The sequence below is a fragment of the Argopecten irradians genome, chromosome 2, assembly GCF_041381155.1.
Source record: "Argopecten irradians isolate NY chromosome 2, Ai_NY, whole genome shotgun sequence".
Classification (NCBI taxonomy): domain Eukaryota; kingdom Metazoa; phylum Mollusca; class Bivalvia; order Pectinida; family Pectinidae; genus Argopecten; species Argopecten irradians.
Window position 1 is genome coordinate 28,313,386 of NC_091135.1, and position 17,968 is coordinate 28,331,353.

The 17,968-nt window shown below is 36.1% G+C and overlaps 1 protein-coding gene across 7 annotated transcripts in view; it reads right to left on the reverse strand.

Moving 5' to 3' along the window:
- LOC138315025 (zinc finger CCCH domain-containing protein 10-like) overlaps nt 1–17,968 on the reverse strand; it is a 133,829-nt gene that overhangs the window by 3,212 nt on the left and 112,649 nt on the right. For 6 of the 7 annotated variants that reach the window (XM_069255743.1, XM_069255741.1, XM_069255744.1 and 3 more), the window contains one exon: nt 14,558–16,212. In XM_069255743.1, coding sequence (XP_069111844.1) covers nt 14,581–15,798 — 1,218 coding nt within the window. In that variant the 5' untranslated portion in view covers nt 15,799–16,212 and the 3' untranslated portion in view covers nt 14,558–14,580. Of the gene's footprint in view, nt 1–11,045; nt 12,758–14,557; nt 16,213–17,968 lie in introns of those variants that run through there. The other variant, XM_069255747.1, reaches the window with a different exon arrangement.

A 17,968-nucleotide genomic window follows, 5' to 3' on the forward strand; every position in this document is an offset into this window, starting at 1 on the left:
GACTGAAAATGCAGTCTACATAATATTTTCTCCTTTTTTCTTTCAGCAATTTTTATACAAATCAATTGATAATGTGCCTTTGTTTTACAAAATAGCAGTGGGTATAACCAAAATGTGTTGAAAATTGTGGTAAGCAGTCATCATCGCAGTTTACTTCAGAAGAGCATTAGGAAGATTAGAGTGTAAAAGTTTGATTTCCTTTGACATTTGGTTAACAGATCTTCAACAAAAAATAAATATTAGCCTCTGCATACACAATAATGTCAGGTAAAATTGCCTAGTGAACAACCTCTTTATTCCTAAACATTCCTGATCTTATCAATGTATGTATCATTGTAAGGATACAATGACATTTTCTGCTGCCATACTAACATATACACTGAGTAACACGGCTGAGTGATAAAGTGCAGTTATTCTGTATTAATATTCAAAATAAAACAATCTTACACTACACACCCAGTTATAAGTTAAGTGTAAGTACAAAAATGTGAGGGAACATATAACATGGAGATTTGAGAAGCTATAAACATTTGACCTAGGACCTTGCTTCCCTTTCAACACTCCCTCATGGCGTCAGGTCCAGATGGCTACAGAATCTGTCGGAGTTTCTATGTTCTTAACACCTGTGATGGTTCCTGCTTGAGTGGCAGGGGGTGGGAGTCCAGAGACGAATTTATACAAAATGGGAATACAGTATGTAATGTGGATTGCTTCTGTGTTTTGAAAGCAAACAGTAATTGGCAATTTTATGGAAGATACATTTTCAGTTGTGGATTGTAGACACACCCTTACCACTATAACAGGATAGTCTGTATGATATTAGAGATCTGTTATAAAAACTGTGGAGGATAACTTATACATTAACAATAACGTTATATCACTAATACAAAGCAGTCATTTTAAATGTATTGTACCTTGTAGGTTGTCTATGGTCAATGCAGTATTAAAAGACTTGGTAACCTTGTTTAGCAACATATTAATACTGTATATCTATGACCATACTGTGTCCAGTAAATTGGCTTACTCTGTAAACAGGAAAAATACTTTACTACATGCTGTGCTTGAGCAGTTAAATTTCATAATACGCAATTCCATAAAAAATCTGCTGCAAAACACTTACATATATATCAAACATATGATACATTTACCGCTGAGCACGTGAATATCTTTTCTCCAGCCTTTTCATATTAGTTAAGATGTAACAGATTGTACCGCGAGATTTAGATCATGACTTTTCCATGTTTTGGCAACGGGACTAAGTAAGGGAGATAACTCTATGATATGAGTCATGTAATACGCCTGGCCCCCACATCGTTGGTAGTGTAAGCCATTATAATTCTTACATCGACCATCTGATCTTTAAAAGCTCGCCAAACTATGTACCTGTGTCCGATTAACAGGTGTGGGGGTGCCAAATGATTCAATATAACGTCTATATCACACTCAAAGGTTGGTTTTGTTATGGAACCTGTTCTAAATACATTAGTGCATCACTCCACTTCAAAACAGAAATGGCTACAAATTTATGATGCTAAAGCATGAAAACTCTTAAATTTGATTTTTTTTAAAGCGTTTTTATATGCTGCTGCAAAAACGAAATAAAAAATTTCTGTCTAGAATTTTAAATGAAACAGGAAGATAAAGAAAACTACATAGTGTCCTGCTGAGTTTGTATAGTTAATTACGAAATGGCCTTAGGAATACTAGAGATAGGGAGTTGAGTGGAATTTGTTATTATATAAACCAGGTCATATAAATAAAAATCTCTTCAAACAATTAAGTGATAACTAAATGAAGGGAGAATATTGCAGAAAATAGCTAAATTTGTGTCTCCGAACTCCATATGAATGCTACAGGACAGGACAGGATAGGACAAAACAGCTGGTATAGGATGAGACAGAAATGGATGTTATGGGCCAAACTCTGCCATTACATGACAGGAGACAGAGAAGATAGAAAGGATATATAGATACTTCTACTAAAAACAAATAACTGTCCATATCCTATGCTAATTCACTACATTTCCTTATGTGATCTACAAGCCTTTGATAAAATAAATTGGGAATAATGGCAAGAAACATAATGTTATATAATGTAATCGTGTTTGTATTGTCTGCCCTGAGCACAGATCTGGGAGTTGTCCAGGGCAGAAACATATAGAATTATTTAGTAATCTCCCATTAACCTTGTCCTGTGTGGAAACTTAAACTGATCATGTTTGACAAAGCCTAATAAAGTTCTATCTGATAGTCTTGTTACAGACTTAGGTATGTCTGTACTCTTTATAGGTAAATACTATAATACAATCTGATAAATACTGCTCCTATCACCAACTTATAAAATCTTTCCATCAACTTCATAAAGTTACATAACATATATCTACAAATTAATACATCATATTTCAGGTTAAGAGCATCACACAAATGAGTTACGTAGAGAGATAGAGAGATTTAGACTAGGTTTGCTTCTCTCCATCGAGGGGCTACGATGATGATCAATGATGACCAAGTGGTTAAGATATCTAAAGATATTACCACAAGCCCTCCACCTCATGTTGATTCTATACCCAAGAGGGACAGATGTAAGGTATTGACTCCTTGTTGGTGGTTTTCCTCCAAGTACTCTGGGTTTTCTCCATTGGGTGTTAATAAGTTAAAACAAAAAAATCTCTCAATCAGAGTACCTGTGTTAAATGATCACCTTTTTGGGTTTTGTTTGATGTAGATGGCATGAATACATATATACATCAATTATCCTCGTTATGTGAAAGTTATAATTCTAATGTGAACTTTAAAGTGTGATTTCACTGTAACATAATTTCAAATACTAAGAGAAGAAATTGTACTTTTCAATTATCTGCAAACATTTAATTCTCTTTTGTTTATGAAATCAATATTTAGACATTATCATTACCTACATAAAACTAATATAAAGTTGCTTGTTATCACAAATCACAGATATCCACCATACAATGTACCCTACGTTTTCTTTCTCTCTCATAAGGCCCACCTCTGTGACTCAGCTCTCAATCAAAGCATGCCTCTTGATGTCTCAGATTTGATCAATTCTTTAATAGGCTTAGCTAACGAAGACCAAGATCACATCTATCTACCCTAAATCACATGACCATTCTCGGTACACATTATCCCCTCTTGTTGGAGCTCTCTAGTAATGAAGAACAACAAAGTTAATGCCATCTTGAGGAGATTAGGCTTGTGGCCTATGGAGGAAAATTGATTAAAAACATATCGATCCCCCTAAAGAACGCCAATATCTGATGTTCTCCGTTTATCCTTTACGGAATAAAGTTAACAATTTCCCTGAACATTGTAAAATGGATATATATCCACAATTTCACTTTCTTTGAAGCGTGCGTTTATTTTCATTGAGTTAGCGAGAATACCATTTATATGTATTTGGTAAGATTTGTATCCCTCTAATTGTGTTTTGGTTTATCTATAAAACAGTGGAAGTAAAGGACATGTCAGGGACACAGGATTGGCATCACAATATGCTGGTCCATTTACATAGCAACCCAGTACAATTAAATCACAGACAATTAACTCATAAGTAGTTACAGGAAGGCGTTCTGGCCGCCCGGAAATGGTTAATAATCACCAAATTGGAAAACAGTATAAAAGTATCTAAAACAATCATTTAACATGGGTATTCATTTCATAGCAGATTTTTTTTATCTGATGATGACAATGTTACTGGAATTAAGGTTTGATGAAAATAATACCAAAGGAAGTATTACCAGTGACTATTGATAAAATGTTAAACTGATCGCTGTAGAAACTAACCACTCACAAAGACGTTCATCCTTTCAACTTGTCACCACCAAACGTTTAGACGTTTAAATGAAATCGATGGCTATAAAAAAGCACCATTTATACATAATAGCTTGCCGTTTTTACTTGTCAATGAATATTTCATGTCAACTGTTGCCGGACAGCCGACGGAAGTTTACCAATGGTGTCCAAGAATTTGAAACCTTATAAAGTAGGACAAGTCTAAAGAAAAATGGCCATTTGTCATGCAAATACTTGTCTGTTTCATTGATTAGCTCGGTATTGTATTTCTATCAAATTCATGATCATCATGTTATGACATATTTACCTTCGGATTTCAATACCATGTAACTTCAAAAAGCTGTCGGCTATTGATTGATGTACAAGGTGGTGACAGGATATTTGGTCGATTAGTGGTAATGATCACAAAACATGTGTTTACTGTAATCGTCTGCTGTGACAGAAAAGTGATTATCTAGGATGGGTATCATAGTTAGAAATTAGCACACACATTGATCATAATCGGGGCTAAAAATACTGGTGCTGAAGGGAAAATAGCAGTTCAATTTACTGAATGAGGTGATAAGACCATAAACTGATTCTAGTCGCCTAATTAGACATTTTGATATCTTCAGATGAAATGCTATCTATACCTTTCATCTACTTGAGGAGTCTATACTAATAGATTTTGATTATAATCCTTCCCTTTTCCCATGTTTATTTTTCTTTTTCATCTTCTAGAAACAGAAAACCATTACGAAATTAACTTTATAATTTAGACTTCACCATACCTGGATGAGCTATGGGATGTGAGATGTGGTAGATATACGGCTTGCATACCTTCCACGTAATGACAACAAATGACACGAAGCTTTACCCAAAACTTCATGATGTCTCCAATCAAAATATCTTTGGTGAAGGTTTCTCAATGACATTATTGGTTAACTTGCTATAAAATGCTGCCCTGCTATTCCTGTTTAAATAGTATATTAGGTGTTTTAGTGCTGTCAATAAATTTCTGTGTTTGTTGTGCGACATAATGAACAATTATTGTCCAATTTTATTCCTCACTGCATACATTATTGTGCTGCAAATCTACTCGATACCAGCTAATTGAATTGTATACTGGTATGATTTAGTTAACAGCAAAGGAAACTAATTAAATTGATCAATTTTAAGAGAAACCATTAAAAACCAAAAAATTTAAATTCTACTGTATACAGCAGTTCTCTAAAAGAGACTTGCTTCTCTCAACACCTGAGGCACACAGTAGCTAACTTAGACGTTTTTGGAATGTTTGACAGACAGTCCACACAACACACCAATAATTGTTCTCTGGCTAATGGCAAGAATATCTATACACTATTGTAATTTATGGATAAACTTTACTAAAACAATATGAAAAAATAGGTCAATTTCATCTATGTTATGACTTTTGCTTTTTTATAAACAGGAGACGTTCATTTAGCTCAAAAACTGTCAGCATTAAGAGAATCAATATTGAGGTCCTGATATACTTTGCAGTATGCATCACCTAAATATAGCTATATCACTCTACTGGAGATCCTAGTTCTAACCTCCATGTTCATTTATTTTACAATCTTGAGCTATTTCTACTGGAGACCTGACTCTAGCCCCCTTGTTCCTTTATTTAAAATCTTGAGCTATCTCTACTGGAGCCCATGGTTCTAGCCTCCTTGTTCCTTTATTTACAATCTTGAGCTATCTCTATTGGAGCCCATGGTTCTAGCCCCCTTGTTCCTTTATTTACAATCTTGAGCTATTTCTACTGGAGCCCATGGTTCTAGCCCCCTTGTTCCTTTATTTACAATCTTGAGCTATTTCTACTGGAGCCCATGGTTCTAGCCTCCTTGTTCCTTTATTTACAACCTTGAGCTATCTCTACTGGAGCCCATGGTTCTAGCCTCCTTGTTCCTTTATTTACAATCTTGAGCTATCTCTGCTGGAGCCCATGGTTCTAGCCCCCTTGTTCCTTTATTTACAATCTTGAGCTATCTCTACTGGAGCCCATGGTTCTAGCCTCCTTGTTCCTTTATTTACAATCTTGAGCTATCTCTACTGGAGCCCATGGTTCTAGCCTCCTTGTTCCTTTATCTACAATCTTGAGCTATCTCTACTGGAGCTCCTGGTTCTAGCCTCCTTGTTCCTTTATTTACAATCTCGAGCTCTCTCTACTTGAGCTCCTGGTTCTAGCCTCCTTGTTCCTTTATTTACAATCTCGAGCTCTCTCTACTTGAGCTCCTGGTTCTAGCCTCCATGTTCCTTTATTTACAATGTTGTGCTATCTCTACTGGAGCTCCTGGTTCTAGCCTCCTTGTTCCTTTATTTACAATCTTATCTACAATATTTTAGCTGGTGCTACTTCTCTATGTCAGTGTCTTCAGTCCATCACCAATCATACTCTCTATCCCATAATTACTCGTGAGGTTCTCCCAAGTTAATGAGTCAATTAATAAGATTTTCTTCATAAATGAGTGAATTAAACCCCATTAATCCTTGCTGGTGCGGGAAATTTATACATTTCATATTTATTATTCTGTAAAACTAGAGAAAGGCCATGAATATTCATGAGATTGTATAGATCTGTTCATGTTCAATAATTATTTTTAAGAGTAAATTAGGACGATCAGGGCACATTCTATGGTTATTGTATATGATCAAATAAGCACCCAGGTCAACTAACAATTTAGTAAATTCAGAAGTACTTAATGGGATCAAATTTAGACCAATCTCTCAATTACAAATTTTCAATAGAAAGAAAATAAAAAATCTATACATTGCTCATAATTTTGAATAGCTACGAATAACTTCAAGGCAGTGCTTATACTCGGAAGGGGTGCTTATTAAGTTGAATATAGTAATAGATTAATGTACACATAAATGATAGCTGTCGGGAGACCTGACGCACAGATCAATGTAAACAGATCCTGGACATTCATTTTTAATCCTAGAACAGTTATATTAGCATATATAGGATGACAGAATTCTATCATCCCCATTCACATTGGAACATGATTAAACAACACCATATATAGGTATATCTGTCTACATTAAACTTCCAAATTCAAGAATTGTGTAGAATGTAGAATAAATATTTATCACATCATCTGTCTGATATCCAGTGATTTTGTCCATGTAATATGACCTGGAGCGGTTTTCATTGGCTGGAAATTCATAGTGATGTCAGATAGAAACAGTAAAATGATGTCAGGAAAAATGACATGACATCAGAATTACGATGAAGGCCGGACAAAACGGGGGCCTCTGATGAATTTTCCGAATACCTTTTGACGCAAAATTCTTTGTGATGTAGGTATTTGTAGTTATGTGATAAAATGTATCCTAAATTTTTTATTCATTTCATATGTGATTTCATTAATTTAATCATGTTTGCTTGAATCCTTCAGGTCTATTATGCGTCTTTATTTTAAGATATGTCTGACATCTGAAACCTTCAGATATTTAACTGTACATCTCAAAGTTATCCTTGATTCTACACTAAACAGACATTAAAACCCCTACCATCTCTGACCTACATGTACACCCGCCCTTCTTGGCAATGGACAGTTCTACTTCCATCCAAAGCAGCCACAACCCTTTCTGGCATCTAACCAGGAGGGCATTCAAAAAACTTAATATCTAACATGCAAAGTAGACAAAGAACAATTGATTCAGTAAAATATTGGTTACAAATATTTATGTATGAAGTGACAAAGTAACAGGGGTATTATTCCTTCTGATGCCTGTCTTGGTATGACAAGTTGTCATGGTAACGACCTAAGTTGTCATAGTAACGACCTCTCCCTGTCATACATATGTACTTATCCCTTAGTGACTTTATGTGAACAATCACTGCATGTTACTTACTCTTGAATGAAGAGCACAGTTTTCTGGCACCAGTGCCATGCAATACAAAGTAAATCACAGAGAGTTATAGCAGTCTGCAAAGAGGGGTAAATACCAGTGCTACGTTTGACTTTGTCTGGTGGCTGTAAACTTTGGCGGAACAGAAAGATCTCCTCTCGACATTTTGACATACAAATTATGAAGTAGTTTGCCAGAAGAAACCTCAAACCTAAGGCAATGATTTCCTACAGCATGGAATAGAAAGGAAGTGACTCCGACCAACTGACTGCTTTGCGTGTAAAACCTTACGAGTGAATTCTGAATGACAGCAAAATAATATTATTAATATTTATCAAGGTAAATACTCCTAAGTATACATGCAGACATGGGTTCTGGCTAGCAAAAGCCAACGATCATTTAAATCAAACTATTTTTGGCACTTATATTATACTGCTTGGCTACAAACGATATTTGCCTGTGCAACATTTTTTTCATATCAATCTTAATAATAATGTATAATTTTTGTTTGAAGTGCCAAGATTAAATTATTGAATGTGTCTAGTAAATATACTATGTAAACTTTTTTCTTTCATATTTATAGATAAGTTTGCTGTATCTATTCATATATATCATGATATGAAATAGTATACAGGCTTTAGCTTCCAATTAACTTTGAACTCTAAACATGCATGCAATAAAGCAATTATTCACTAAATATGATTTCTTGGCACAACTGTCCAAGACCTAATCAGAGATGATCTGAGAACATGTATACATGTAAGGTACAAATTAAATAAATTAAATAGAAATACCTGAAAAACATAAATATTTCTGTCTCACCATCTCAATTCCTGTCTCATCATCACAATTCCTTTCTCATCACCTCAAATCCTGTCTCATCATCTCAATTCCTGTCGCATCAATCTCAATTCCTGTCTCATCAATCTGTTCTCTCAATCCCTGTCTCATTATCTCAATCCCTGTCCTCATCATCTCAATCCATGTCTCATTATTTCCTGCCTCATCATCTCAATTCCTGTCTCATAATCTCAATCCATGTCTCATCAATCTCAATTCCTGTCTCATCATCTCAATTCCTGTCCCATCATCTCAATTCCTGTCTCTCATTATTTCCTGTCTCATCATCTCAATTCCTGTCTCATAATCTCAATTCCTGTCTCATTAATTCCTGTCTCATCATCTCAATTCCTGTCTCATAATCTCATGTCTCATCATCTCAATTCTGTCTCATATCTCAATTCCTACCTCATTATCTCTGGTAGGACAGGACAGTAATCAAGATGACGGGACAATACTCAACAGGATGGGACGGTACTCAACAGGACAGTAGCAGTACTCAACAGGATGGGACGGTACTCAACAGGACGGGCCAGTCCTCAACAGGATTGGACAGCTACTCAACAGGACGGGACAGTACTCAACAGGACAGAACAGTACTCAACAGGATGGGGCGGTACTCAACAGGACGGGCCAGTCCTCAACAGGATTAGACAGCTACTCAACAGGACGGGCCAGTCCTCAACAGGATGAGACGGTTCTCAACAGGACAGGACAGTACTCAACAGAACAGGACAGTACTCAACAGGATTGGACAGCTATTCAACAGGACAGTACAGTACTCAACAGGATGGGACGGTACTCAACAGGACAGGCCAGTACTCAACCGGATGGGACGGTACTCAACAGGACAGGCCAGTACTCAACCGGATTGGACAGCTACTCAACAGGACGGGACAGTACTCAACAGGACAGAACAGTACTCAACAGGACGGGCCAGTACTTAACAGGATGCATAGGACAATACTCAACAGGATGGGACAAGACAGGACACAATTGGACATGAATTGGAAACAGATAAATGCCCCCAATTTCATTGCCAGGGCATAAAAACAATTTTCTCAGGAATACTTATTGAGCAGCCAGACATTAATTATCAAGAGAGATAATTACTGCTGTCACTCACTTCTAGTAATATACCCCATGTACTGATAAATAAAATGAAGATTTGTCAATTGGTAAAGATGTAATTATATTTACTCTGTCTTAAATTACAGGTTTCCATCCAGGCATCTTGGATCTTGTAGCACAATCATATCATCTGTTTAACACTTCATCTGCTTCAGGGATCCAAGCTCCAACTAAAACATCTTATATGCCACGATAAGATGTACTAGTAAAAAGATAGATCTTTTTAATATCCAAACAATACATGTAGTTGAATCCAGATTTGTTGTATAAACTCCCTATATAGGGGTAATCATGCTACCTTGTATAGGAAATACAGTGGCAGGCAGTGTCAAAATTATTTGGCAGCACTGTTTTTTTCTTTTTCTTTTTGCTTTTTGTTTTGAAGAGTAGAAAGATGTATAAGGTAAATAAACTAGAACACTGACACGTCAGAAAGGGCCCCGCTATGTGTCTGACGTGCTTAAGTGAAAAAGTAGTATTTTGACAACGAATTCTTCCGTGTTAGCTATATGTTGCTAATAAATAATTAATGTCAACATTAATTGGGAAACCGATGATGGTACATTATTATAATTCTTTGGAAAAAGTCTTCCAAGTATTTAACTTGAATCCTGATTCCAAGCTAACATTACATTAAGAGCATACAATTAACTCAAATACCCTTTTTAAACAAGGTAAACCTCATAGTTTGCTGAAGAAACACATAACAAATGTGAAAGGAAGGGAATAAAGGTCTTGCTCAAATATTTTAATCATGTAAAAGTTTTTTTTCCATAAGAGTTGTATCTGCAAATAAACTCTGTGGAATGGTATATCTAATCATATCATGTAGCCATTTTGATTCAAATCATATTGACTTTAATTAATATATTAAGCAATGAATAATTTTATTTATTATGTCATAACAAATTGTTAATAAGTCCAAAAATGGAAAATGTCAACCTTTGATGCAGTGACCCCATGATCTTACCTTTGGTCAGTCAAACCTTTGGTGAGTTGACTTCTTGTTTAATTCTGAACAACTCTGCTTCATTATAAATGTTGTAGCAAAATGTTCATGAGAAAATAATTTTTTTAAATTTGACCTTGACCTTTGACTTAGTAACCTTGGCCCATGACCTTACCTTTGGACAGTCAACTCCTTGTTTAATTCTGAACAACTTTGCATCATAATGTTATAACAAAATGTTTATCAGTTAAGAGCAACAACATTGTGATTTTTTTAAATGTTAAAATCCAAGATGGCCGATTTTTTAATTTAATTTCAGCCTGAAAAATTACCAAGCAGATCTAGGCTGGATGGGGAATCATCATGTAAAATATGGGGAAAATACTCCACTCCCTTGCATCTTTAATGTGCAAAAGAAAAAAAACGGACAGACGGACGGACGGACAGACAGACGGACGGACGGACGGACGGACAACCTGATTACTATAGGGCACCCGCATCTCGATGTGGGGCCCTAATAACCAGTAAAATAAAGAGAAGTAACAAATGAAGGAGGATAGTATTAATTTGTTTTGACCTTAAGTTTATTCATTTAAAAGCGAACAGTACACTTTCTATTTAGGACAAGATATATCAAGAATATGTTTCATTTGTAGAACTCTCAAGGCATTGATAATCAAACCAATTCTTATCAGCTTACTTAGTAACGATAACTAGAAATCATGTTATTTTAAGAAATTAACAAAAACTAATAAAAGTAACAACTTAGAAATGAGTGGTAGTCTAATTGGAAGACATAATGTCTTTTCTATTTTAATTAAAAAAAAATCTGTTCTTTATATCCCTACCTGTATTAATTAAACACACATATATAAGTACATATGTACTTGTGCAGAATGTACCAAAAACACCTCTATATAAATATGAATATAGATTTTTGATGGAGAAGCCTATTACTTCTTACATGTCGTTTGTCATCTGTTAATGATTCTCGATCAGTTAAAACCTCATCAATCATCGTCTCAAAGTGACCACCCTTTGATATTGTACCTGATCTCTTTATCCTCATCATCAATATACAAGCTCTGTCAACCAATCACATCTCTGCATTGGTCATGTGGGCAGTATCCAATGACAATCTAGGTATTTTTTTTTTATAACTGGTGAATTCGGTTGTTGGTATCAACAAATTATCTGAGATATTATTTTATAGAATCTGGCGGGAAAGATCCACTTAATGAAATTGAAGCTCAAAATTTAGCACAAATATATCAGTAGAATATATTTAAGATATAACGGTGAAATATTATCTTCTGTATCAAGATTTATAAAGATAAATACACATATTTCAAGCATTATATTTGTAGTAAGGTATATCTACATGTACGAGGGGCCACACACATGTACAGGACCCTTCAAATGCATGTACCTAGGATATATCTGATGCAAATCACAGACAACCTTCCATGACCTTGAGTGACGACCTCCCATGACCTTGAGTGAGTCTGAAACACTTGGACCCGCAGCTGTATTGTAGAACCAGTTTTTATTCTGATTGTTTTTTTCCTCTCTCAGAATTCCAATGTATCACTCCTTATGTCGAATTAAGATCAATCTATATTTTAGATGTTTTACCAAATGTAGCTCCCATTTCTCATTTCAAGGTTAATGTGTAAGCAAAATTATATGTTTCTATGTACCTGAAAGCCATACATCTATATTTGAACTTCAGAGCCCTGTACTACACCTTAAAAATAAAGCCATTTTCAAGTGAAATGTTTGCAAGGTCACAGGGGTTGAAAGATTGATGGAGATCACAGCCATATAGAAGTCATCCATTGATGTCATTCATTAATGGCGGGAACTACCATCTGCAGACAATGAAATTGATGGCTCTTCAGAAAAATTTTAGTGGAAGAGTACAGTTTGGCCATCAGAACTTCCTGTAAAACAGGTAACACTATACTCATTCTACCTTGGGCCTTCCATCAATTAATAACAATTCATTACTACATGTCATAAATTCTCATGGCTAGGGTGTCTGATGATGGAATATCTCCGCTTTATCACACTCCCTAACAGGAGTTCATTATCGTGATCATCAGTATCCAATGTTTGATGGAATGGGTAGACCGGTGTAGGGTGAAGGTTCCAGGCTATTCTAAAAAAACCTCTCAGTCTCTATTTCAAATGATTAATTTTGATTTTCAATTACATAATATGATTTTGAGTTACTATTTATTATTGAAGTTAATTTGAAGAAAATGAATTTTATTCATATCAAGGATACTATGTAAATGAATCACTTTTCAAAAGGTTACTCTATCTGCATACATATATTAATCAAAGGGCAATGAAGAACTTTTTTTATGGCTTTCGTTTATAAGACTTAGACTTTAGTTATGCTTTCTTCCTTCCATCTTGAATTTCAAGAAATTATAAGACAACAAACACATGAAGATAGTACGTAAATATAATTAACTCTAAATCTCTTAAAATAATGTTTTAGAATGTAACAACTAAATCAAGCTTTGCCAATCTAATACCTTACCTAAGACATGTTTCCAAACTATTAAGACATTCCATACATATCAACACCATCACAGATTCCTACCATTACCACCCTTCCTGTTACTGATCCTAATTCACCCTACCATTACACACTTCCTGTTACTGATCCTAATTCACCCTACCATTACACCCTTCCTGTTACTGGTCCTAATTCACCCTACCATTACACCCTTCCTGTTACTGATCCTAATTCACCCTACCATTACACCTTTCCTGTTACTGATCCTAATTCACCCTACCATTACACCTTTCCTGTTACTGATCCTAATTCACCCTACCATTACACCTTTCCTGTTACTGATCCTAATTCACCCTACCATTACACCTTTCCTGTTACTGATCCTAATTCACCCTATCATTACACCCTTCCTGTTACTGATCCTATTCACCTACATAACCCTTCCTGTTACTGATCCTAATTCACCCTACCATTACACCTTCCTGTTACTGATCCTAATTCACCCTACCATTACCCTTTCCTGTTACTGATCCTAATTCACCCTACCATTACCCCTTCCTGTTACTGATCCTATTCACCCTACCATTACACCCTTCCTGTACTGATCCATTCACCCTACCATTACACCCTTCCTGTTCTGATCCTCATTCACCCTACCATTACACCCTTCCTGTTACTGACTTATTCACCTCTGTTACTGATCCTAATTCACCTCCGTACATAATAAGTATGTTAAGGTGGTCATTGGACTCACAAGATCACCATACACTCTTTATACATATGGAAAGTGGTATGTTTCTCACCAAACAACAGTTTGTTTTGATAACCTTTCAACCAACATTGAGACAATTTTAGCTGCAATATATTATAACAGAACACAAACATGATGGCATGTCAGACTTTCTAGCCTATCATAGCTTGCTTTACTGAGACCAACAAAACAGGCAGAGAAAGTCTTACTAAATTAAGCCTTAAGCATTACTTCATTTCAGTGAAAAAAACAAACCAAATGAGATATTCCAGGGGTTACTATCATGTTCATAACATCCACCCCTGTACTATGGCATTGCAAACCTGAAGGCTCTGTGTGAGACAACAGATGCGATCTTTGATATACGTCAAAAGAATTGAATTATGGTACTTTGTATGGCTCTAAAGATGGGGTTAGCATGAATGCTTTCTGTAATATTCAAAGGATGTCTCTGTATGCTTGTGATTGGTCATTTTTTTTCTCCTGGAATGCCTTCTGTTTTGCTATGAAATAGTACAGGCTGGGTATCACAGGGGTTGAAAGCAACCTCTGGAATATTGAGGCCAAGTAAAATTTAAATAAAGGTTTTTCTAAAATTCTTTTTAAAGAACAAGAAATGATGCAGTAATTTTGATTACTATAGGGATGATTTATCAGTAGTATAATGTCAAGTTACCTACCTTAGCTAGGTGGTGCCGTGTTGTCAGTGGGCCAGACTACTAACGGTGCGGAGATTCTGAGAGACAATGGGATATGATACCAGGGTCGTAGTGGCCGCCTGCATGTTCTGTGGTAGACTCTGTGTCATACTGACCGGTGGTGGTAGGGCCTGAGTCATGCTGACCGGTGGGGGCAGCGTTTGTTGGATGGACACAGGGGCCAGGGTCACACCGGTCATATTGTTCTGTGGAAGAGATACCGGTACTATAGGCCCTGGATTCATTGTCACAGTTGGCTGGTTTAAACTCCCTTGAGCAGCCGCCGAAACCGGGGCAAGCTCCCGCGCCAGGCGCTGCTGCAATGCATGCTGGGAAGCCAGTTCGGAGTTGAGAGCAATCTGTTGTGCGAGACTGTTTGCTAGATGGTTGAGAGACTGCGGTGCAGCCACATGGCTTGTCCCTAACGATGTCCGACTAACACGGTAACGAGCATTCTGCTCCAGTAGCACTTCATTTGTAGCTGTTAAATCAGCTACCTGTTTTTTAAGTTCATCCACTTTTCTACGTAATACTGAATTCTCGTCTTCTAGAAGCTGGTAGCTGAGAGGACGGGAGGGAGAGTATCGGTTCTCCCCATAATTACCACCGAATCCTTCTCCATCTCTCTCTGTCCTTCGCCTCTTAACACCACTACTACCATGACAGTACTCAAAACTCTCAAATCGTTCAAAATCCTCCTCATACGGATCATAATTCTGTGAATTATTATTCCTTTGGTCAGACTTTCGCAATTCAAATTCATATTCTGTGGCCGTTAAATGTCTAAACTTACACTTAATGCCCCGTTTACAGTTCATCTTAAGGTAGTCTTTACAAATTGGGATTTCGCCCTTTAGGAGGGGCATATCATTACTAGGAGTTACCCCGACACCTAGGGCTGCGGCCTGTTGTAGCCGCACAGGAAGTTGGCCTGTCTGTTTATAATGTTCCTCTTCTTCGCGAGAACAGTGTAGGAACTTACAGTTGGGGCGATGACACCCCGTGTTTTGGAAGTCATGACAAAACGTGTAGTCATACTTCCTTTCACGTGACGACTCCTCAGAGTGCGGATGGCGGTACTTACACCGTTTTCCACGTTTACACACATTTCGTAAGTAATCCCGACATATATCGTCATCATTGCCATTCTGTTTACCAAATTTCACACTGGACTCACTTCCACTTTCACTATTATCAGACATCTTGCAATCAAGGTTATGCATTCAAACAAATTTTAGTATTGTAACAATTAACTTTCCTTAATTTCAAAACACGAGGTAAACAAAAGAAGATTAATCCATAGGGAAAAACCTGCACAAATCAAGCTCACGACTCCTTACTGAGTTCCCAGTTTTCGCATGACGTCGCATTTGTATAAGCACAAGCCGAATTTAAAGATTCGCAAATTCTGTTTTCACCAAAATGATAAAAATCCTTCAGGTGATGGATATTTTTCATGTTTTAAATCACAGCGTTCTTTTTTAAAATATAACACAGCGTTCTTTTTTTCGCAGAATGACAGCAAAGGCACTTAAATAACACTTTGTGATATTGGTATATGTCACAGTGTCATGTTGCAGAAAAGCGAAGCATCTCTTGGGCGCGCTGAACTTCTGTCTATTTATAGCACATCTCACCTGCAAGTAAAACAAAATAAGAGAGAATTAGTTCTGGTAAAGGGAGGCAACTCTTTGTCCATAAAGTGACAGCTGCAGAACCACAAACTGGATTAGTTGATGAAAATAAATGTACCAGTATGGAATGAAACAGGGATATCAGAGACTGAAGCTGAAGCTACATTTACAGAAGAAGAAATGCATAGACAGATAACAGCTTCAAATTTGTGAAATGAAATTTGGGATAATTTCAGAAGAGAGAAAAAACAATATAACGTATAAGAAAAATAACTTGATACTCGAATATATATAAGTAGTCTCCAGAAATAAATAACAAATGTTATACAAAAGGAAAAATTAAATTAATTTCTTAAATTGCCGCCTTTTATTAATACTGCACGAATGACTTTTTATCATAATAGTCGAAATTATGTTATTGAAACACAGACACACAGAAACTAGCTATACGTATAGATGACACAATATCCTCTACAAGATCTGTAAGGAATACACTAAGTTCTAGTGGGAGAAAATCTGTACATGTAAAAATGTCTTCATTTCTAATTCTGATATTCAACAGAAATTAGGAGCCTGAATATGTTCATTGCTTTCGTTACTCAATGGTATTAATGTATTTAACAGTTCTTTTAACTTGAATTATTCAAGCATCAGGACAATTTTTTTTTTTTATAAATAAATGTTTTTTCAGCTGTAAATGCATGTCAATCTTCAACGAAACTACTTGGCATCCAGCGTAGTTTGCATACTATGTACCTAATTTGCATAGATGAATGAGGTTTTATGTAAATGACTATAGCTAATCACTGCACCTTGTTCGTGCGTACCTCAGTAACTTCACACAACATGGAACAAGATGAAATGTTTTTAATTTTTGCAACAAACAGCTTGGCGACAAAGCCATCTTTATGTAAATTAACCCCCAGTTTGAAGAAAATAAAAAATGTTCAGAATGAGGAGGAGATTGTAGCAATGTACATTAACAGGATAATAGAATAAAGAGAGAGGTTATATTGACATGTAGCTGGTTATATACATCAACAAGTTACCGCATCTCAAGGAAGATCATGGTCATAGAGACACTTGATCATCCAAAGTTGGGCCCATCTCTGAAGTCACTGTGATGTTTGTCTGTATCAGGGCGAACCAATACTTGCACTAATACGAAAATATTTCAAGATGAAGTAAATGTCTTTGTTAACCTCCAGGGAAATCCAAAACAAATATTTTCAATGAAATCTGAGCTGCATGCTATCTATCCACTAGAATGCTAACCTTTACACACAAATAAAAGTGTCAGATAACCTAAAGCATTAACAAGAGTTACCTGTGTAACCCAACAGGTGATTAAAGTCACTAATTGAAGTGGCATGTAAATTAATGTAATTAGCAGTAATTAAAAGACATCTCGTTGTGTGTAGCTCATTCGCTAATGACTCAATCAGTGGATGGAGAATGGCTGTTATAGTGATGTAAGCAACTCAAGCAAAACATTAATTTGCAAATTGTGATTATTTACGAGATAGCTACAAATGAAAAGTGCCATCCTTTTGATAGAATATGCTTTACATCCCAATAAAATTACTGAACTAGCAGCAAATCAAGTTAACCTGACAAGATTACAGGGAAAAAGTCACAATTACCTGACCCCGACTCAATGTACAAACTTTTAATTCGGTATTAGTTAATAATACAGAATTCAACAGAGAGGATTAATTTTATTTGTCCAGTCAGGCTGGTCTTAAGAGACAAATTTGAA